At 38.7% G+C, this 23,880-nt stretch overlaps 1 protein-coding gene across 6 annotated transcripts in view; it reads left to right on the forward strand.

Annotated features, from left to right (window-relative positions):
• The first annotated feature begins 7,205 nt into the window (after positions 1-7,205).
• Positions 7,206-23,880, forward strand: part of LOC127787857 (uncharacterized) — a 38,277-nt gene continuing 21,602 nt past the window's right edge. For 4 of the 6 annotated variants that reach the window (XM_052315906.1, XM_052315903.1, XM_052315902.1 and 1 more), the window contains exons 1-7: positions 7,232-7,356; positions 8,965-9,176; positions 9,532-9,713; positions 9,828-10,418; positions 10,532-10,609; positions 17,408-17,711; positions 17,831-18,030. In XM_052315906.1, the coding sequence (XP_052171866.1) occupies positions 9,002-9,176; positions 9,532-9,713; positions 9,828-10,418; positions 10,532-10,609; positions 17,408-17,711; positions 17,831-18,030 (1,530 nt within the window). In that variant the 5' untranslated portion in view covers positions 7,232-7,356; positions 8,965-9,001. Of the gene's footprint in view, positions 7,357-8,132; positions 8,192-8,964; positions 9,177-9,531; positions 9,714-9,827; positions 10,419-10,531; positions 10,610-17,407; positions 17,712-17,830; positions 18,031-23,880 lie in introns of all 6 variants that reach the window. The other 2 variants (XM_052315907.1, XM_052315905.1) reach the window with 2 other exon arrangements.

Consider the following 23,880-nt stretch of genomic DNA (forward strand, 5'->3'; position numbering starts at 1 on the left):
GTAATGGTGCATGCATCGCCAAGCTCGAGGTGGACTAGGGAAGTGCACATATGGATTGAAATGGAAATAACCTGGCATGGTGTTGGGTATGTCGATTATGCATAATCGTATTGATAAATGAGGGTCGGCTGGTCAAGATAGAAAACCATGTATGAAATGGTCAAAGTTGGCTGGGTGGGCCAAATGGCTGCTTCCCAGTAGTGCTAGCATGATTAGTTGATCGGTAATGAGAGGTTGCCATGAGGATCAACTCAAACTAGGCATGCTTGTAATTAATGGCGGTATGCCATAGTGGAATGGGTGTCAAAGTGTCTTGTGGACACTAGAAGTGACATTGCGGTGAATGATCAGTGCTAAAACGTTGCTGGTTGGACCAACGTAAAATCGTGGCCATATGTGATTGGCAATGGGAAACGTTGTCGTGTGTGATCGGCGTAAAATCGTAGTAGACTGATCAGTGATGCAATGATAACGAGTGTTGGTTTCGGTTGAGGGGAAATGGGAAGTAAACTTGCAAAGCAATGCTTCGAGTCATAGGAAATCCACCAAGAGATGAGCATCGTTGCAGTAAGCATGACCAGCGACCAGTAGTGCAATTTAGCTGGAGGCCAAGGCGGTACTCGGTTGGTGAATGTCCTCGAGAGGCAGAGGACCAAAAGCCTAAGCGAAGGCTTGAGGTGGGAATAACCCGAGGTAAAGGCTGAGAAATGGTTCGGCTACGAGATTCTCGAGTAGGGGATTCGGAAAGTAGCTTGAGAATGTGATCGTCTTGGGCAGGAAAGTATGGTAAAGTGAATTTCGAGGGCGAAATTCTTTAAGGGGGGTGGAATGTAATACCTAGTATTACATGGTATTGAGAATAAATAATTTTTGATTATTTTGTCAGGATCTCGGGTGGTCCGGGAAGCCCAAGAGTCAATTTCGAGTAATTAATTAATAAAATTATCGAATTGGCGGCAGGGAGTGCCCCGGGACTTGGATGTCCAGGGAAGAGGGCAAGAGATTGATGAGCGTCTCGAGGTGAGGTTTATGATGCTAGAAGCAATTCGATCGGGAATAATTTTCGGAATAAATTCTGTATAAGCCCGAGTGAGTGCTAATACCGAATAGTCGCAGGGGACCTCCTGGAAGCTGAGGGGACCCTAGGGGTGGTTCGATTTTCTGAGTAAGGCAACCCTTAAATGTTTTCGGGTCGAATAAAGGTTCCGTGCAAGCATAGAGGTGAAATCAAGATTCTCGAGTAGATGCCGGTTATTAATTTTCAAAGAATCAAGAATTGGTGTGGGTTAATGATAATTAATTTAGGTCTTGGAGGGCCCAAATGGCATTATTAAAAGTTCCTAAATGGAATTAGGGGTTCTCAAGTGTAATTAATGAGAATCAAGGGAGTTAATATGTAATTTTATATATATATATATATATATAGAGAGAGAGAGAGAGGCGCACGTGTAAGGAAGCTTTCCTAGCCTCTGTAATTTGAAATGAGAGTGAGAGGGAGCCGAGTGAGAGAGCATTGTAGACAGAGAGCAGAAGAGAGTGAGAGCCTTCACAAGGGAGAGATCAGAGAGCTTGGCCGAGGCTCGCGTGATCGAAGAAGAGTGAGTGATGGGGCGTTAATGGTCGATCAAGGGAGCTCGGAGGCTGGCCGTGACCAGTAGCAACGCTGGAAGCTACCATGGCCGATGAGACAGCAGCTTCGGGGGAGCTGGAGCTTCAGCGAGGGCCAGCTTCGAAGGCTAGTTGGGGTCGCGGTGGCATGGAATGACCAATGGTAGGGCTCGCAGTGACCAAGAGGCGGCTGGTCGAAGCTGGAGCGATCGGTTGCGGTAGCCATGGCGGATGGCAGTGCTGCGTGCGGGTGCGAGTGCGAGAGGCTCTCAACAGCGGGCGACCGGTGGCAGGGGTCAAGCGGCAGTCAAGGCGGCCAGCGGAGGCAAGCTGTCAGGCTACAACAGCGGTGGCTGGCAGCAACCGCGCGAAGAAGAAAAGCATGAGGAAGAAGGAGCAGCCGCGTGCGGGAGAGAAGATGAGGAAGATGAATAGGGGAGGAAAAATAAAGAAAAAAATAAAAATAAAATGAAAATCTGGAAAATAAGGGGAAAAAGCCAAAAAATTCCAGAAAAGTGGAGGAAGAGTCTTGAAATTATTTTGGGGCCTAAGGAGCGTGTCGAAAGCTTGAAAATGGAGATTTGGGGGCAAGATGGCAGTCACGAGGCAACGTTGGTGTGGGCGTTTGGCCGATTCTCTTCTCCAAATGGATTGAGGTAAATGAGTTATTTTCTTCGAATTAAAATATTCAGAGAGTTAATAATTATTCATTGGATTAAAACCTGTGTTGGGGTTATTTGAAATTTTGTTGATGGATGACTTCGGTGATGTGTGGCAAAGTTGAGGACATTGGGTTAATGTCGGATGTTAATGGAGTTGGGTTTGCCTGTGTTTGCCTTTAGGTTCGATCGGGGAGGCGGTGATTCTAGAAGAGCTCGGAGTGCGGGCTGGCATTCTCGCCGAGGCAAAGATGAGGCTTCGAGCCAGGTAAGAGACAGCCCCATGTGGAAGTGGCCTTGCAAGTAGGTAAATGTGTTTGATAATGTTTTTATGTTGCATTTGCATGTAGTGGTTAACATTTGCGTGATGCAAGATCTAGTGGACCTGTGGCCATATGGAGAACTAGTGTTGTAAAGGCTGATAGGTTATGCCTCAAACCTTGGAGGGTTGTGAGGATGAGTGGGTCTAGCCTGATTTGCATGCATTGGCATACATAAACGTGGTTATATTCATATTTACACGTATTGCACCCTTACTGAGTCTTTATGACTCATGAGGTTTTACCTCATGTGTAGATGATACAAGTCCAGATGCAAGTAAGGATGGTGCCGGGAGGCTATTGTGGCAATTAGCTTGTTGCCTGAGATGTGTTGTTGTGTAATCTCCTATAATTTTTATATGTATTCATGTAATTGAATGTAAACGATATGGAGTACTAGATGTATTTAATTGTTGAAACCATCGTAGTGTGATAAATGATTGTGAGATTGTTCGTGGTATATGGCTTAGTTGGAGAAGCCGAGTTTCGGACCGAGTAAAGATCAGCAAGGTATGTTCTCATAAATCCCCAATACTCAGCGAATTATTTGTATGCTAGCTTTGTGCCTGGGTCATCTCTGGCTTGCTATGAGGCGAGCTGAAGAGAGGTGAAGCTCACTCGGGTTTCGGGTCTTGGTCCGCTGTATTTTCTTATTTGAGTCGGGACTGATCCCTGAGTGGAACGAAGGGAAGAACAAAGCCTAGTTTCCACCTAGGGCGTTTCCTGTTGAAACATAGTCCAACCCTTCAGTTGTGGTTCGTCGGGTGAGTAATCCGGTCGATTATTTACCGGTGACGCCCGTAAGTGGGAGCGGGTCGTTATAGGGGTTCACTAGAAAGCATATTCAAAATTCTGAAAAAGCTATTTGGATATGAGAAAGGATATCCAGATATGAGAAAAGCCATCTAGATATTGTAATACCCAAGAAATTAGGATTATTTGAAAATAAGTGTTTTATTAGAAAAATAAAATTTCGGGGAAGATTGATATCTAAATAGCCCAAAAAATTGACCGAATCAACTACAGGGAGTGCCCTGGACCCGAGATGCCAAAGGAAAATGATATGGTAGTGATGATTATTTCGAGGCATGATTTATGGCATCGAAATAAATCGAATCAAGAACGATTTTTGGTACAGCTAAAATGCAGCTGTAATTTAGTCTGCAAAATCGAATTATCCTAGGGGGCTTCTGGGAAGTTAATGGAACCTTAAAAGGCTTTATATTCGGTATGTAGGACAACCCTTCAGTGGTTTCAGGAAGAAACAAAAGGATTTATGGCCAAAATGAAGATTTGGGCCTAAGTGTAATTTCTTAATTTCATAGAAGGGAGGTCGAAATGACATTTTTTTTGAATCTTAGGGGATGCAATGGAAAGTATAGAACTTTTAGGTCGCAATAGCACTATTGGGAAGCTCAGGGGCTTCAAGGAAAGGACTAAAAGTTTAAAATGGGAAGAAGCTGACGTCAAAGTGCAATTTTGCAAAAATTACACAAAGAGCAATTCTGTCATGGCCGACCAAGCTTCCTCCACCACTTCCCATTCTGATATCTTAGTTTTCGCACCGACTAGACTCGTTTTGTGTGAAAATGAAATATCCGGGTAAGTTCAGTAATTTTCTCTTGAATTTTATAAGTTGTTATGAATTGTTGTGGAAAGATATTTAAGAAAATAGTCCCGAGGGTATTTATTCGGATTTTTAGAAAGGAAAATGAAAGAAAATGAAGGAAAATAGGAAGAAATTGAAATATTGAGATATTTTGTGATTAAATGTCATTTATAGGATTGTTGTGCTCGAGGAATAATGATTGGTGCATCTTTTGAGAGTTGGCACAAAAATCGAGGTAGTGCATGCATATCGAGGCGATGCGCATTTTTTGAGATAGACTGAACTTCATGCTAAAGTGAGTGGTTTTATCTTGAGAACCTATGTATGACATGTTTGCTTCATTATGCATGATATTTATTGAAGTTATGATCATTTTGTCATATTACATGGAAAGTCATGATTTTTGCATGGCACAATATTATTGGCATATTGGTACTCGTGCATGGGATTGGGATGTCGCCCCGATAATGTAGTCATAATTCCCAAGGGAAAATGATGGAACAACGTTAGGATTATCTTGAAAGCGGGTCGGGATTCTGTCTAGAGTTCCATGCCGGGCTGGTGGGCTAGGGAAGTTATACTAGGGCATATGATTGTTTACATTATTGCATCATGCATTTATATATATATATTTGGACCCTCACTAGAAGTTTCATCTTCTAATGGGTTATGTCCCTAGAATATTCAATGTTCCAGTTGAGACTTGTAGTTTAGGCAAGGAGTAGGTTTAGATATGACGACACGGGGTGATATGTCCGATGATTCAGCAGGTGGTCCGGTAATTTGTCTATTCAGATATGTTTTAGATGAGTTGGGAAATGGCTATGTATTTGAGGTATCATTTGATTGCACCTAGGGTGTTTAGATGTTGTCTCAGGAATCGAGTCTCCATGAATTTATGTATTAAGGTTTTTGAAGATATGATGTAATGGTACAGATTCTTATATTATTATAAAGTGAATTGATTATGTACTATATCAGGTTTCGATTTTAAGCTTCCGCATTTATGATGATTACTTGTCTTAGCTTATTGATTCTTGTTTAGTATGCTGAAAAGGTAAAACGGGATTGTTGGGAAATGGTTTATATTAAAAAAATAAATAAATTTTCTCAAAATTCCTAAGTTATTTAACGCTCAGAAAAGCAGGGTGTTACAAATATGAATTAAGTCATTCGGATACACTGAAAGCACAAAGAACAAGCTATTAGGATATCTGGAAGAAGTATTCGGATATGTACTAGGGCATCCGGATATGATTTAGATCATCCAGATGTCTCATTGAAGGATTCGGATATATCAGGAACTTATTCGGATATGAGGTCCAAAACTTGAGAGAGGCATCTAGATGTGAAACAAGGCATCCGGATATCAACTTGACTCATTCGAATGCATGAGGGAGACATCCGGATATCACACACAACAATAGATGGACACATCCGGATACGACTTAATGTATCCAAATATCACTCTTAATAATAATAGACACATCCAGATACAACACAAGGTATCTGAATATCACTCTCAAGGAATCACTAAACTTATCCGGATGCAGATCAAGCATCTGGATATCAAACAAAGGACATCCGGATACGAACAAGGCCATCTGGATGTCTCTCACATAAATCTTTTTAATGCATCTGGATAGGCACTGTCCCATCTGGATGTCACTCACATACATAGATTAACTCATACGGATATGGGAAGACTTATCCGGATATCTGCAATTAAATTTGACGAACATGAACACTAACATGGACTCTACTATTGAACAAAACTTAACAAAACTACACTATTCTGAATAAAATCTTGGAAAAACAAATCCCAATTGTCATGAAACAATATCAATGATGATTCAAAGATAATATTTGATTGAATCGCTATGAGAAATCATGTATATCTTGTTCGTGAACTCACTGTATGCTAATATAAATACATATATATATATATATACATATGCTTATCTGTTAACTGATACAACTGAGGATCAAACTAGAATTCTGAAAATCTGAGGATGAACTAACATAAACCTGTAATGAAAGGGATTATAGGGAAGATACTTGCCTTAGGATAATCCTGGATCGACTCAAACGATTTCGTTGAGAATCTCCTATGCCAAAGCACTGATGTGGCTTCTTTAACTCTCTATTCTTCACACGGTGTGAATAAAATATGCCTAAAGGTTTGTATATATATACACAAAGGGCCAACCCTAGAAGCCCATCTTAATCTCTTACTGAATCATGGAGACTTCAATCCTATATCTTTTCATGTATGGACTCCCAATATCTTAATATCACAAAATAACTTTAATTATATAATTAAATTCTAAAGACAATTTCTTAAATGACCATCGTGTCCTTGCATTTAATTTTCAAATAATTAAATGCCATTTAAAATCTATTCTTTCGATTAAAAATTCTAAATTACCTCATTAAACAATTAATTGGCAAATTCTCTTGACCAAAAATTAAATAATTTTTAAATAAATTTTAAACCCTCTAATGGGTCGTTACATTTTTGACAACAACATCCAACTTATCTACTAGAAGAATGGCAGATTGACACCCTTTGTATTACCGTAGCTGCTGGCACAGAGTTAGTTGATGCTTATTCTCCAGATATCGTCATTGCTTCTTCTTTGGGAAAAGAAGTTCACGACCCATGGGCTCTCTATCTCCATGTGGCATTGCTCCGTCAGGCTTTCGCTCATTGCGGAAAATTCCCCATTGCTGCCTCCCGTAGGAGTCTAGGCTGTGTCTCAGTCCCAGTGTGGCTGATCATCCTCCTGTAGAAGTTACAATAATATTTTCACACATTACACAATCAACCTACCACATATACAAAATAATCCACTAATCCTCCCATCATTCAAATTAAAAGATAGAAAAGCAAAGGCAGAAAACATGGACTTATGAATCCACAATTTGTGGGATCTCATTAATTGTGGATCTTTTGTCCCTAGTTAACTATTGAGATATACTACTTTTAACTTTGAGGGATGGTAAATTCAATTTTCTCCGTATTTATTTGTACTTCCCGGTTTCATTTGGCGCTTCGCTTACACTTTCCCTCTCTTTGTACTTCCCGGTTTCGTTTGGCGCTTCGCTTGCAGTTTCGCTCTCTCTGGAAGCTTGCTTCCATTTTCAGTGCCTAATTCGGGTTCGTGATCGTCATCCCTCAATCCGATTATTTTCTCTCTTTACACGGATAATGATCATTCACTTGTACATATTCCTATGCACCTATCAATGTTAGTTATACGATCGAGCTTGCATCGTACTAGAACGGATTCACTGTTTTTGTGAGATAACCAGCTTCTCGTTGCATTTCTCAGTTGATGCGCTTTTAGATATTTTCTGGGTTTGGAGTTCTTCTGTCTTCACCGTTTGGCTATGATGATTGGATTGTGACATGAAACTTACGGTTGTTTTCTCAGTTCACTTGGTCTTTTGATGGCCTTGTTATATTTTGGGCTTCGGAGTCTAGTTTTGATGATTTCCTATTTCTAGGGTTTTATTTGAATATGATGGAGTAACAATGGTTGTGTTTGGGTTTTGCCTGTTCAGTTGTCTGTATTTGTGACTTTTTTTTTTTTTTGATCAGTTGTATTTGTGACTTTTTATTTGTACGTGTGGTGGTGTGGGTTGTGAGATAATGCAGATCAGCATTTTTATCTGTTTCTTTACGTCCGCAGATATGATAAATACATATAGAGGAGTTGGCAAAGGTGTTGTTTCATAGGCACAATTAAGAATGAATGGGCGTTTAAGTAAAGACATGCTATTAATGACAAAAGATGACAAAAGTGGTCTTCTTGTTGTTTTTATTAATTTCTTTAGGGCTGTTTTTCAGGGAAGAAAAACAGATTACGACTTCTTTTAGGGTTATGATGTAGGTTGTATGTTGAAATGCTTATTTTCTGCTTAATTTTGTAGTATTCATCTGTAGGCACTGCAAATTCTTCATGCATTGGAAATAATGAAAAAGCATGCAGGTAAGTTAATCACGGTAATGATTTAATTTAATCTCAATAACTTGGTGGAGACTGATTTTGTTTCAAATTAAACATGGTTATGTGGGGTTATAGCTTCACGCACATGCTACAATTAAATTGCTACCCCTGTTTTTGACATCATGAATTGACATCATACCATCCTATTATAGGCAGTTAAATTACTTTGATCCTTTATTTTATGTACTTTATTTTTATTAATATACTTTCTTTATATGGTATAAGAAATGATGTTTACTCCTTAAAATCTTATATGTTCACACCTTTTAACTGTCTGGAGAATTTTGATTTGACTTGTAGATTTTCATTACACGTGTTTTATTTGTATTACAGAATGTTTGTGCAATCACTATCCCTATATTTGATGCTTCTTAACATTTTTTGTTTTATTCATGCTCAAGACTCATATGAGCTATGAAGAGTAGAATTGGTGATGATACTGGAAGATGTAGAAAAAGATAAAAAAAACTTTTAGGTGAAACCATCATGAAATAAAAAACTAGAGTATGGTGCAGCGTGAATGTAGCCTTTTGTAATTTTCCTTCTTTATCCTTATGGTCAATTAAAAGAGAGTATAGGAGTACATTTTAAAAAAAAAAAGACGGGATTAAAGGAGTATAAGTTATTATATGACTATGGGGTTAAGGTGGTGGTAATCTAGCATAGGTCACAGAACTGTATCTTCTAATAATTTCCATAAATTTTATTTACATATTTTGCTCCTATGGCATCATGAGTAGTTTACTGAATTGCAGGTTTATTATAGTTTTCATCTATTTTTTGGATTACAGGATGGGGAAAGGGAGAAGAACGAACAACTTCAGACCTAGTGGAAGTGCAGCTCCTGCTCCAACTCAGGCAACAAGCCATGTAAAACAAAGAGGTTTGGCGAAGAGTCACCTTGGTGGTGTCATATTTGGCTGCACTAACAGCACAATAAAAGAATGTTTTTCCAAACAACTCTTTGGTCAGTTTTCTATATGACGCAATTGCAAATTATATTTGTTATTTGTGCTTTTCTTTTTGCACTAGGTATTTTTTATCTCACGTTCACTTAAATTTTAAATTCTACCTTGTTTTGGTTAGTTCAGGGGTGTGCCTCTATTACAAGTGTATATCGTATTGTTCTTTCTTTTATGACTATTTTTTCATTCAGTAATATGATTATTGCTAAAGCAAGATAGAACAACAATCTTGAGAAGCTGAAGAGTCCTAGGAGATGATGTGGCTTATTCATTTCATAAAAAGGATGAACGTTATTTCTCTGTATTTCCTTGCTTTTTTCATGCCAAATCTAATGTACATGTTTCAAAATTTAACAGGCTTACCAGCTGGACACCATTCGTACATAAAGAACATTCATGCTGGCCAACCGTTGTTTTTGTTCAACTACAGTGATAGACAACTTCATGGAATCTTCGTGGCTGCTAGTCCAGGCCAAATGAATATTAATCCATATGCATGGACCATAGATGGTGAAGAGAGAACTCAATATCCTGCTCAGGTATAAGGTTCTCTTCAAGTGTTTTAGTTGCACGAGTTTTGTGGTTCAGTTTTAAAAAATGCTATATTATGATCCATCAAAGGATTTGTGCTAATACGTTGTTTCTATGACAAGGTTCAAATCCATGTCCGGTTACTGTGCCATCCACTGTCTGAAGAACAATTTAAGCCTGCAATTAGTCAGAACTACTACAATCAACGCCATTTTTTGTTTGAGCTAGACCATGCTCAAACAAGTAAGTTGATATCCTTGCTATCATCTCAGCCTATTGCCCCAAGTACTTTTTTTCCTGAGGATTCAACAAGGAGAGCTCTACTCCAAACTGTACCCTCAAATGATAGGAGAAAAGAAATTGAAGCTTTGAACCCACCAGACTTAAAGATTGATTTTCCTGAGCTGGACTATTCCATTGGGTTGGGCTCTTCAGATATTGCCACATGCTTAGATCCTGATGACAAACATTTGAAAAATTTCTTAGATGACCCAGTGATGAAGAAAGAGGAGACCCTTATAGATGTGAGACGAAAAGAATCAACTCTTAATCAGGAGTGCTTGGACCTGCCTTCAACAAGTGTTGAAGATGCCCCTCTTGTAAGTAATGTGGACCCAAGGCATAATGATACCATGGAGGCACAGATAAATTCAGAAAAAAGGAACGAAGAAAGCATTGTTGACTCATTTGATTATCCTTCTGTCATAACTCAGGTACTTGTTCATATCATTGCCATACAACACTTAAGTCTTAACTTCCCATAGTAGCATTTCCGTTATATTTTATTTCATTATAAGTATTCTCTTATTACTGTTCACTTTTGCAGTTAATCCAAGGAGTGGAAGCATTGAATGGTTTTAACAAAGAGAAAAATGATAAGCTGAGTTGCCTAGAGCATAAGCTGGTATATCCTGTTAATTCATAGATTTTGAACTATTCTTTTGCTCCCTTGTATCCTTTTCGTTTTTGGTTTGTACTGATGGGAAATTTGGGGGGCGGGGGGGAGAAACACTAGTGTTGGTGGAAAACATCATATTCGAGTAGGGAAAATTTGTTAGAAACAAGGGAAGTTTAACTTGCATTTAAATGTGACATGAACTCAAGAAAAGTGGAGTAACAAAGTATTTTGAGGATATTGGAGAAAAGACAGTGGCTACTAGCTCGGCAAGGTACATAATTCAAAACACATGGGTAAGACACAATGAAGTACCCATAGTTGTCAAAGGTTCAAGGCACACTTAGGTGCCCGAGTGCTTGGAGCCTAGGCACAAGGCAAAGGTGGGAGCCTTTTGGACGAGGTGCACATTTAAAAAAATATATAAAAATACTTAATACATCATTATTTTTAATTTATACCTGTAAAGAGATAAATGGAAACTTATGAACTCATAAATAATATATAGCCAACACTATTTAACTAAATTATCTGGTGTTTTATTGTTTTATCAAATTTCTTTTAATTTTTTCTGGTTATTACAAAGGAGCAAAAGGTGTGTGCACCTTAGCACTTAGGCACACACTAGTTGCGCCTTTGACAACTATGGAAGTGCCTAACATCGATGCTTAAGAAGCATGCTGACCAAAACTAGGAGTGATCCTTTCCTTCTTTTCCAAACTTAGACATTTCTGGGGAACTTAAATTTTGTAAACGTATTATCTTAAGCACTTGTTCTGCATCCCAAATGAGCTCAAGTTTCTGACACTTGTTCCATAAGTTATATTATGTCCATGTTCTAGTTTTCTTCAATAACTATATATTTTTGTTTTTATTTCCCTCACTATGTAATTAATTGTCAAACTCAGATTTTGAGTTAAGAATGGCATACTTTAAATTTTTAAGGACTTCATTTGGCTTCCTTGTAGATAAAAGCAATGTTGTCAAAACCAGAGTGGACCGCCCGAGCCAACCGGTTGAACAGGCAACTGGTTTAGTTATTGAGTAAAAAACTGGCAGTGTCAAGAACCGGCCAGTTGTTGTGAGGATTGGTGGATTGACCAGTGGTTGAACTGGTAGCCAGTAGAGTTGAACTGGTTGAACTGCTAGATAATCTAGCAGCTTTCAATGGAAAAGCCATGTCATCTTCTTCAGTGTTTGGTGTTTGTCCAAAATACTAGATTTAAGACCCAAAAGGCTTTGTTTCAGGAAAAAAAATGGAAAAATGGCAGAAAGGAGAACAGCTGCAACGTTTATCTCCAAGATATTCTTCGAACAGCTGCAATGTTTATCTCCAAGATATTCTTCTTCAAGAATGCCACGGGGGCAACAAAGAAGGAGAACACCTGCAAGCTGCAAACTTTTGCCTGAAGTTCTTTATGTTGTGTTTCTGCTTTTTACATCCAATAGCTGCAAGCTTCACCAACCCATAAGGCTTCACCATTGTTGCTCTACAACAATTTGAAAAATCTCAGTAGATATGGAAGTTGCAGCTGGGTTTGGTGAAGCTTGAACTCGAAGTTGGGTTTAGTGGTGTTGGGAGGAGAGAGAAATGGAGAAATAGGTGTAGAAAAAATAGGAAAACATAAAATTGCAGAAAAAAATACGCATAGTTTTTATTCCATTGAAATGCTTATTGTTATGCCTAAGCCCAAGTATGATAAAATGGGCCCACAGCCCATTGGACGAATCTATCATGAAGCAAGTTGGGACGGGCTAGATGGCTAAGGAAGGAAGCTGGCCCAGTGAGGGCCACTCGGCAGTAACCACGTAGGTCACATGGTTGGGAGCTGTGCAGCCCTGTGTCGAGTAGGAGACCCTGCTACGTGGTCCCGTGTTGTGGAAGAGACCCTGTCGGGCAGAAGCTGCACAACTGCGTGCGCGGTTGAGTGCTTCCATGGGTGAGTGAGGTGAGTGTTGCCATGTGCAGGTGACACTCAGAGATAGTTGAGTCGGTCAAAGCTTTCCTCCAAGACGCCCTCCGAAAATTGCGAGTCTCCCTCCACCTGTCAATTTCCTCTCTTTCCATAAATAGGAGAGCCATCCTCCTTGTTTAGGTATGTTTACTAGATCGTTGAAATTATAATTCTACTTCGAGCATGAGATTGACTCAAGCATTGGAGGGTCTGTGGGTGACTTCACTCACTCCCCTAACTTGCTTCTTTCTAAGGAGGTGTCTCGTCACTAGGTCACGTGACAAAGGGTCACTCGCTACTTCATTGAGACACTCTCTTGCACTTAAAAATTCATTGTATTATCTTAGCTACAACAATTGGCATTGTTTGTGGAAACTCAATCGAAAAGTCACGAGACCAATAAAAAAGTCACGAGACCTGTGGAAATTACGAGTGACTGATTAATTAGCCCTGTTAGCTGGCTAAATTATTCTGTTTCCTATTTGCTAAGTTTCCTTATATTGTAAATTTTGTAAAGTCAATGTGTTTCCTATTTTTGAGCAGAGAATAAATCTCTCTCTATTTAGTTGTAAGTTTCCTAATTAGTAAAGATGTAATTCCCATTTTAGGTTTCCTAATTTGTTGTAGGTTTCCTAAGTCAAGATTGTACTCTATCGATCAAAATGATGAAGAAATTATGTTCTTCTTCCCAAATCTTTCTGCATGGTATTAGAGCCATCCCTAAACTAAACCTTACACACCCATAAACCACAACGTGGCTGGAAAAACCAACCTATCTTCGGAGATCGTCCCTGGTACATCCATCAACACAAGAGCCGCATATAATAACATCTTTACCATCACCAGCCACAAGTTGAACGGGCAAAACTATCTACAATGGTCCCAATCTATAATAATGTTCATTTGCGGAAAGGGGAAGGATAACTATCTCACGGGAGTTACAAGCCAACCATAGTAGGTAGCTCCAAACTTTAGGATGTGGAAATCCTAGAACAACATGGTAATTTCATGGCTTATTAACTCTATGACTAATGAGATTGGTGAAATTTTTCTACTTTATGATACTGCTCATGATATATGGGAAGCTGCTAAGGAGGCTTATTCACATGTTGAAAATACATCTAAGTTATTTGAAATTGAGAGCATACTTAGTGTTACCCAGTATTTTAATTCATTAAACAGGTATTGACTACAATTGGACAAGTATGATAATATTCAGTGGACTTGTCTAGAAGACGCAGCCAAATACAAACATATTGTTGAGAAAAAGAAATTATACAAGTTCCTTATAGGTTTGAACAGAAGTTGAGATGTAGTGCGAGGGAGAATCTTAGGTACTAAACCTCTATCAAGCATTCGGGAGGCTTTTTTAGAAGTCTGTAGAGAGGAGAGCAGGATGAAAATAATGTTGAAGCCTATTCCTTTGTTGGAAGATCAAGAGTATCAAACTCAAATCGAAAAGGATTTTCGAATATTTCCTTTTTCTTTTTTTCCTTTTCATGGTTGATTCTTCTTTCAAATTGTTTCATAGATTAGAGATTTTACAGCTTTCTTAATGTTGTTCTTCCCTTAGCCTATATATTGTTCTCTTCCCTTTGGGTTGTAATTATTAGAGAATACAATCCGTGAAATAAATATAGAAATCTCATGGTATCAGAGCTAGGCAGTAAACCTTAGCCGCCATCCAAGTTTCGGTCCCCCTCGTTTTCTAGGTCCTAGCATCAGCCCAAGCCGCTGTTGACTTAAACCAAAGCAATCGTCGTTGCCACAGCCGAGCCCTGCCACCATCGACGGAAATCACAACAACTGTCACCATCGCCGCTATAATTGAGCCCAATAGTTGATGACGCAAGATCCAAATTACTAAAAGAACAGTCACCGACACCGACACCGAATCTCTATTCGTAAGAAACCGTCTTTGTTGCTTCTGAAATCGATCCAGGCTGTCGTTGCCGTTGCTAGACGCTGCCACTGCCAGCCTGCCGTCGCAACCCAGCCGTTCAGGCTAGCTGTCCACTGTCGCCAACCAATTTGGAGTTTGCAGAAGCTTCATCCAACCATAGCCCAAATCCTAATCCGATCATCCTAGCTATATTTATTCCGTTGGGCCTAAGCTTGCAGATTATTGACTTTAATCCCTCCATTCAAATCACCCAATGCAAACTCAATAGGTTGAACTTCCACAAGTGGTTTCAGTCGGTTGTTCTAGTAATTAAAGGGAAAGGGAAGATGAGCTACCTGACGGGCGAAACTCTAGCTCCACCTGCAACTGATCCTGCATACAAGACATGGGAGGCTGAAAATTCCATCCTTATGGCTTTGCTGATCAACTCCATGGATCCAAAGATTGGGAGGACGTACCTGTTTTACAATACAACCCATGAGATTTGGGCAACGGTTTAAGAGATGTATTCCGATCTCCAAAACTCTACTCAGTGCTTTGAAATTTGATCTACCCTCCATAACACTCGGTAAGGAAATAGGTCAGTCATTGAATATTTCAACATCTTAATGAGTTATGGCAAGAAATGGATTCATTTTGTCATTAAATGGAAGTGTTTCGAAGATGGTATTCTGTATAACCAAATGTTGGAGAAAGAAAGGGTGTTTGATTTTCGTCAGGGGCTTAACAAAGAACTCGATGAAGTCAGAGGATGTATTCTTCGAATAAAACCATTGCCTTCGCTTAGAGACGCATTTTCCATGGTAAGAAGGGAAGAAAGTCGAAGGAGAGTGATGTTGGATTTAAGTCCAGTGGGGGAAGTGACCCAACTAGGTTCTGCCCTAGTCACAAACCTAAGAGATGTGAGCAACCATTCCCTACCACAACGCTCGAAAAGAGAACGAATCTTGGTGTGATCACTGCCGCAAGCCCTACCACACCAAACAGACTTGCTGGCACCTTTATGGGAAACTTGCAGATTAGAAACCCCAGAAACCAACTGAAGCAACGCGCTACTGCTCATGTAGCAGAGTCTACCTCCGACCAAAAGAGGTCGGTTGTGTCAACGAGCTTCTAAGGAAACTATACAAAAGGGAAAGTGACAGAAAAAGAAACATTATCTGTACAATGAATGTTTCTGCAATAGGAAATTGGAATCAAGGAGCTGCTGCAGAATTTTCTATATTCACTCAGCCTAATCGTGTAAATCTGCCAGCTATTGGAATGAGCTGGAATATTATTCGAGTGGGCTGTTCTTTACTATCAAATCATCAGTTTTTTCATTTCAACAGTAGGCTTTCATCTTGATAGCCCAAAGTTAATAATTTTCTCCTGTAAAAACAGGAGGACTTGGAGTAGAAAAATGATTTGAGGCCATTTGGAAAAAAAAAAAAAAAACAGCTCACCAACTCTCTTAAATTTCTTGTAAAACACTCACAGCCCCTCAAGAAGAAGTCTCTGATACCATTTGTAGAAAAAATAGCAGAACATAAAATTGCAGAAAAGAATATGCACGGTTTTTATTCCATTGAAATGCTTATATACAGCAAATTTATATGAGAGAGAATAGGGCCATAATTGTCTCCACCACTTTTAAGCAACTAATTTTAAAGTAACAACCAATATTCCTATTTTTATCTAACTAATTTTCTTGTACAACAAATAAGTTGATTGAGTAAAACATTAAACAAAATAAAAAAAAAAGCGTATATTGACAGCTAATTCCCTCCATGAAATCTGCTATGACACTAAGGAAAGTCTCAATGCATCAACAATAGGGATAACTGGAGCTCCCATAGAGAAGATACTGCATAGTTGTGTGATGTGATGTTTCATTCACATCTCAATCCTAATTGAAAATACATGTAAAATAGCACCCCAAAAAAAGTTGTGAAACTAAACAGTAAAAAATAAATATTTATGTCATAGAAAAAATCTAAATATCAAAGTAACTTTTATTTTTATGATAATATTAAAATTATTGGTAATATTTTTATTATTTAGAAAATAGAGATATGAAAATATTTTTTAACTATCATTTTTTTGAAATAATTGAAAACCCAAAATTTAAAAGTAATTTATAAATGATATGTATTTTATTTATTATATATTTATTTATTGAATAAAGGTACATTGGGATTAGTCCAGCCATTGACACTTGACCCTCTCTTTTTCTGGTTCAATATCTTGTTTGGTTTTTGAATCATTGGATAAAAGTCAAATTTCTGCAATTTTAGCTGCTGCTATAGATAACCAATAGAAAAGGATTTGCATTTGCATGGTTCTTTGTTCTTTAGTAGTTACATTTTCAAGGAGCTCCTGGTGGAACATCATGGGATCATCATTTTTGAATGTTATGCATAATTTTAGCAGTTAGGAAAATCTATTCACCACCATGTGATTCCTTCCATTGGTTTAAGAAAATTTGGCCATTATCAGAGCCTCCTTTCTTGTGATTTGCAATCGCTTTTTAGGTGAAATGCAATCTTGAGATCTAGAGAGTCTGGACTATTTTTCACATAGCATAACAGACATCAGATTAGACTCTATTCTCATTCCTGTGACCTAGAGAGAGTCTAGACTATTTATGTTGAGCGCCATGGACATGGCATGGTAAATTTGGTTGGGTTCCAATTTATGTGGATAAAACACCAGTTGGTTGGTGCAAGTACGCATACATAGCATAATAAGATTCATGGATGGAAGTAGTTTGGCACGAACCCAAAAAGATCTACCAAGTGTGTTCGTCTAGTTTACTTTCCATCCTTTATTATTGATAAGAAAAATACATTAATTTCAAGAATCAAACATGGGCCGTTCATATATAAGAGGATTCGTCGCTTTCTTCCATAACATAAATTCTTATTCATACACGGTCCTAACATAAAAGCTTCATATTGGCCTCTGCAGGTTAAGGCAAAGAAAGAAATTGAATCTCTCAAAATAAAGTGTGTGATTTTGGAATCAAAGTCACTTCCTTTCACGACAAAGATTGATGAAATGAATACGGAATCAATTGATGATTTGATATTTCTTATGGGAGGATATGATGGTGTTACATGGTTATCAACATTGGATTCCTACTCTCCAATGCATGATGTGATAAAGCCTTTAAAGCCGATGAACTTCGTTCGTTCTTATGCCGCTGTTGCAATATTGAAAGATGAGTTTTGGATATTTGGTGGTAGAGATGGTAGCTCATGGCATGACACAGGTATTAGCTTGCACTCCTCTTGCTCTATGTATGTGTGTTTGTGTGTATGGATGGGTGGGTGGCTGTGGTACATAATATTTATATCGCTAACTTTGTCAGTATTTGCTCTTTTTGTGAAGTTGAATCATATGATCCAGCCAATAACCAGTGGACTGTGCGTCCATCATTGAAAGTCAAAAAGGGTAGTTTAGCTGGTGCTACTCTAAATAACCAAATTTTTGCAATTGGTGGTCGAGATGGGGTTGAAAGCTTTGCTGATGTAGAAATGTTTGATATAGATGGTGGACACTGGATTTCTAAACCGTCAATGGTACAAAAGGTAATTCCTATAAATCTTGGGGTACATAAATACCAATTTACTTGAAGTTTCTTGTGCATCTTTTTGCTTCCCTTTTTCTTGGAAGCTAATCTCTGCAAGAGCACTTTGTATTCAACCAAATAAGGAAGCACATACAATTTCTGCATTATCTATTCACACATAATATCTTCCATTAATATAATAATAGCCTTTTGTACATTTTATGGGATGGAAACAAGTTGCTCCCTCCTAAGTTGAATCAGCAAATCCTTGCAACCACATGACCTGGTCACCTTGTTGAAACACCATGGTCATGTGCATGAAATCCCATTCAATTTTGCCCAACGTACTCAGCCAATCCACCCCTAAAACAACATTAAACCCTCCTAAACAGAGAACAAACAAATCAGCCTTGAATGCCTGTTAACCCACTGTAAACTCAACTTGTTGGGACAACCCGGTGCTCATTGCTCGCCATTAGCCATGACCGAAAATCCCTGTTTGCCCTCTAGAAATGCTGTCAAGCGTGTTGCTAATGTAGGACTCACAAAACTACTAGTGCTGCCCTACTCAATCAAAATTAGAACTAGAATCCCTATTACCTTAGCCTTGACCTTCATAGTTTGAGAAGTTGTCACACTTGTAATTGCATGTAATGATATGTTATGCTCAAGTAAAAGCTCCACTTCCTCCTTCAGTTCGTTGTCCTCTTCCACAACCAGCTCGATGCAAAACCATTGTTATAAAGCGCTTACAATGGTGGTTCGATGTGAACAACTTGTCATAATTAAAACACAGGCCTTTGGTACAGTGTTCTACCATCTCTACACATGTTAGCCTCCGCCTGGGAAGGGTAGTAGATCTTGGTGCAGTCAACTGGTTATTGGGTTGTGGTCTCCCTAGGAAATGCCCCATAACCAGTTTGGATTCACCATTCTTTTGTTCATAAATTTTGGCCAATCACATAGCCATTGCCAGGCTCTAAGGTGGTTGTACTTCTACATCAATCCATATTGATCCTTGCAAACCACTGACGTACATCTCAACCTCTTGTGATTTGGTCATCTTCTCCAATCTAGCCAACAATTGCTCAAATCTTCGTTGATAGTCCACCATCGACCCTATTTGTTTCAATTTGGATAGCTCTTTGAATTTGCTTCGTTGAACTAGGGGCCCGAATCGGTTGTGGCAGTTTTCCTTGAATTTTGCGTAGGTTAATGTCAAAACTTCCTCTTCAAAATTCAAGAACCAAATTTGTTCCTCTCCTTCTAGGTGAAAGGCTTATTTTCCTCATCTATAGTCCGTTGGTGCCAGAAGAAGTGCTCACATTGATTTAGGCAAGTTAAGGGATCCTTCTCGCCACTATAACAAGGGAAATCCAACTTAGTATACTGTGGCACAAATCCTTCTCCTACACCAACACCCCTGGCGATTTCATGTTGCTTTCTTGGCCGAGGCACACTAGCCTCCCTTGTACCTGATGCTGTGGAACTCCTTTTCATGGCGTCCATGTTGCACATAAGTATCTATATTTGAGTTGACATTCGCTCTTATTTTGCTATATCAATCACCTGGTATTCTCCTCACTTGTGCACTTTCTTGCTATACTGCTTCATGAATTCATCAAAAGCCTCTCGAAAATTGTTGTCGCCCATGTCTGGCTTTGATATCAATTTGTTAACAGATTGAGTCCACGGGGGATTAGCTAGATCAAAAGCTAATCCCTTCAAAGACTTCCGTTCCTGTCGACCTATGTTGAAATTAGGACTTGTGTAACGCCCCGCTTCCACTTACGGGTGTTACTCGTGAACAATTACCCAAATTGTCCACCTGCCCGACCTTAGGTGAAGGGTGGACCATGTTTTAAGAAGAAACGCCCTAGGTGGGAACTAGGCTCGTCCTCTCCTTCCCTGAACCCCAGGATTCACTAGCAGAATTGGATTTTAACCACACCGCATTGGCTATAAAGAAAATCTCATTCAGACGCCCAATCGCCATTTTATCTTTTTTACATTTAATTCTTTTCCATCCAAGAATTTTACCGGGCTCCATAAATCACCATTAAAATCAACCCATTGATTGATTACCAAATTTGGAGGAAAAACTCATAATTTTCAATTTTCCAAAAATTCGGTATTATTCTCCAAAATGCCCGAAAAATCTCTTTATTTTGAAAATTCCTCTGGGGCCCAAAATCAATTTAGAAATGCCCCCAAATCCCCAATTTTTTGGAATTTTTAAAAAAATTTGGCCGGCGGGGCCCACGGCGCGCCCCGGGGCCCCGCTAGGTGCTGGCCGCGTGGGCTGGCCGCACATGCCGCGCGGCCGCTTGCGCGCGCGGCCTCCTGCGGGCGCCCACCCGAGCGTGCGGCCTGCTGCTGCTGCTGGCTGTCCCCTTGCTGCTCCTTCACTCCTTTTTCTTTTTTTTTTTTTTTTCTTGGGCCTTTAAAATCCAAATTTTCCAGAAATTAAAATTAATAAATATGCTTCACATTCCTTCCATTTTTGCCTCTATTTTTCCAAAATTAAGGCTTAACCCACCTCTTTGAATATTACATAACATACATTAAAATTTCCTTCCATTTCGCACATGAGCCTTACACAACCTATTGGTGCTCACATAACAACCTCGAAGTATAAATACCACACATGTTCCAAATATAACAAATAGGCTTTCCTAAGTCATAATGCCACAAATTAAATACCACAAGCCTAGGCTTCTTTAAGCCATAAATTACATCAAACAAAGAAATATACACCAAGAGCTTCCAACCACAAGCTTGCACTTTCCTTTTTTTTTTCCTTTGATGTAAGAACAATCTACAAGGGGAGGGTAAAACCTCATGAGCCACAAAGCTCAGTAAGGGTGCATATGCAAAGTAAATACAAGCATAACAAGTCTATGTAATGGCAAATGCATGCAAGCATGGTTAGGTTATTCCATCCTCACAACCCAACATGGTTTGAGGCATCAACCTACCACTTCTTTCCCACCCCCATGGCCATAGGTCTCATGTACAATTAAAGCATGCAAAGAGATACATAAAAATTTATGCAACCTACTTACAATGCAATGCAAGGCCTCCTCCACATGGGGCCATCCCTTACCTTAACATTCTTCTCTTTGAAGCTTGAAATCCTCTTCTCAAGAGAGCTCCCCCATCCTCTTCTCCCATCTAGGATGACATTCCAACATGCCACTTACTTTACATACGAACATACTAAAGTAAAGAGAATAAAGAAATAAACTTACTTTGATTCCTTCCTCTTCTTCTCTCTTTCTTTCCATGGGAAGACTTCAACCCTTACTCTCTTGAAATGGGAAAAATTTGAGCATAAAGCTCTCTTTCCCCTTATATACTTCTTCCCTTTCCTTTCTTTTCTTTTTGGATTAACTTCCTAGTCTTGATATTTTAAATGCAAGACTTCATCTCCACCCTCCATTATTTTCTCTTTTGGAGAGGAAATCCTAGCCTTCCATAACAAGCACAATCCATGTGCTTTGGAGGCTTTAATCTCATCCATCCAATTTGAAAGATTTAATCTTCACCCTTAATAGAAAACACACTCTTAAGGAGTTGGCAATCCATGCCCACCACAAGCTTTCATCCACCACCATTGGATCACAATCCCATTAAAAGATTAATCCCAACCATTAGATTTATTAATTTCTCAACATTTACTAAATGGAGACAATTTTCATACATCAAGAATGAATGACATAAATCATTTCTTTCTCCTTTAAATAAATCTCATATTTTCCAAAGCATTAATGGGAGACCATTTTCCCATTTTCCTTTAGATTTATTTAATTCACCATAATTTCAAGCATTAATGGTGACTAATTTCACATTTTCTTTTTGGATTTTCCTTAATCCATATAATCATGTCTCTCATTAATGCAAGAATGACCAATATCATTTCTTTTTGCATTTCTTTAATTCCCTCCATGTGGCATTACCACATTAATTCACCATTTTAGGGAAAATTAATTATTTCTCAAATAATTGCATATTCTCCATTTTCCCTATTTTCCATAATTAAATTCCTTTATGGAATTAATTCCAAAATTATCAAAATATCCTTTGTGAATTATTAATTCCATATATCTCCACATAAATACCAAAATTGGGATTTAATTCACTTACTCACTTAATTCCACATAGGAATTATTTTCAATTTATCAAAATACCCTTTTTATTGGACTTCACTATCCAAATTACCAAAATACCCCTCTCATAGGGTACACTTAATCTCAAAATCTTTCACATTCTCAAGGGCATTTTTGGAATTTTCTCACTTCCATTCTCATTCTCTTAACACTGGGTGTTACAACTTGTTAGAGAGAAACCTTCGATCACTTGCACACTAAGTATGCTGTAAAATTATTCTTATTGCTTTCTAATCAACTATAAGAGAATATTTATAATCAAAACCTAAAAGACTCCTACTAGGAGACAAATAGCAACTAACTGCAGTCTCTTAATCCAACAGGAAAACAGACTCCTAAAAGTAATAAGAAACTAATTGAAATTAGGAATAGAAATAACCCTATTCAGTTTTGGGTTTATTCCTACGCTTATAAATTTGGTTAATTGGAGGTCAAGTAGTTTGGCCCCTGGCAGTTACTCACCCATAGCCAACTCTAATGCCCCAATTCCAATTTGAACCTTGATTTCCCCATTTTGTCAAGGTAGAAAATTCAAATCCCATCCTCACCCCCAATAGGGATCAAATATCCGCAAACCTTCATTGTTGTCCCAATTTTGTCTTTAAACCTAATTTAGTGAGATCTTATAAATAAAAAATAAATAATTACTTAAAAAAAGAAATGAGTGCAATTGTAATTAGCACCAGGATTATAGATATAACACCCCATATTTCGTAGTTCAAGAAACTGGAAATCGGCTTGAGGATTTAGTTAATTAATGACCGAATGAATGGAAGGGAGTATCCCGAAACGTGAATACCTAAGGAAAAGGTATGTCATGGACGAGCGTCTCGAGGCAAGATTTGTGACGCCGAAAGAAATTAAATCGAAGATAGTTTTCGGTACACATGTTGTGTTTCCATATTATACTTGTTGGTTTCACCATGTCAACTTGGTAATGGAACACAACTATATCAATTATCTTCATTCACCACCATCTCATGAAACTTCTCCATATAAAGATGGTGTTGAAACTTCATTTCATTATTACTCTGCCAGGGGATATTATCCACTGCTGGTCTCAAACCTGGATAAAGGAGGAGGGTTGTGTTAGGTAGCCGACAACCAGCGTAAAACCTAGTCGGATCCAAATATGAATTCTAGACAAACTATCTATTGGGGCATAACCCACATAGTGGGATACAGGCTAGATATGTTGTATAGTTTTCGGTACAACTATGATTTAGGCTGAAAAATCGAATGATGGTAAGAGACTTCCGGGAAGTCAACGAAACCCTGAGAATGTTCATATTTTGCATAAGAAACAACCCTGAAGTGGTTTCGGGATGAAACAAAAGGATTCACGACCAAAACATGATCTTGCATATATTCGGGCCTAAGTGTCATTTTTTATTCTAGTTGGAAAGGGGTTGAAAATGATATTTTTCCAAATTTGTTGCGCTAATTGAGAAGCATGGGATTTAAGGGTTCATATGGTAAAACATCAAAGTGTAAGGACTTGAAATAAGGGCCAAAATATAATTTGGAAGAAGCTTGGGGATGGAAGTGTAATTTCTAGAATTGCTGTGTGAACACAACAACAAGTGGCCGCCGCACTGCCACCATTGAAAGTCCACTTTTCCAACAATGGGACGACCGTAAGGTGCCAGGAATAGGGCCATCATGGCTTAGGCAACTTGGTGATCAAGCTTTGGCTGCTG

The sequence above is a fragment of the Diospyros lotus genome, chromosome 13, assembly GCF_014633365.1.
Source record: "Diospyros lotus cultivar Yz01 chromosome 13, ASM1463336v1, whole genome shotgun sequence".
NCBI lineage: Eukaryota > Viridiplantae > Streptophyta > Magnoliopsida > Ericales > Ebenaceae > Diospyros > Diospyros lotus.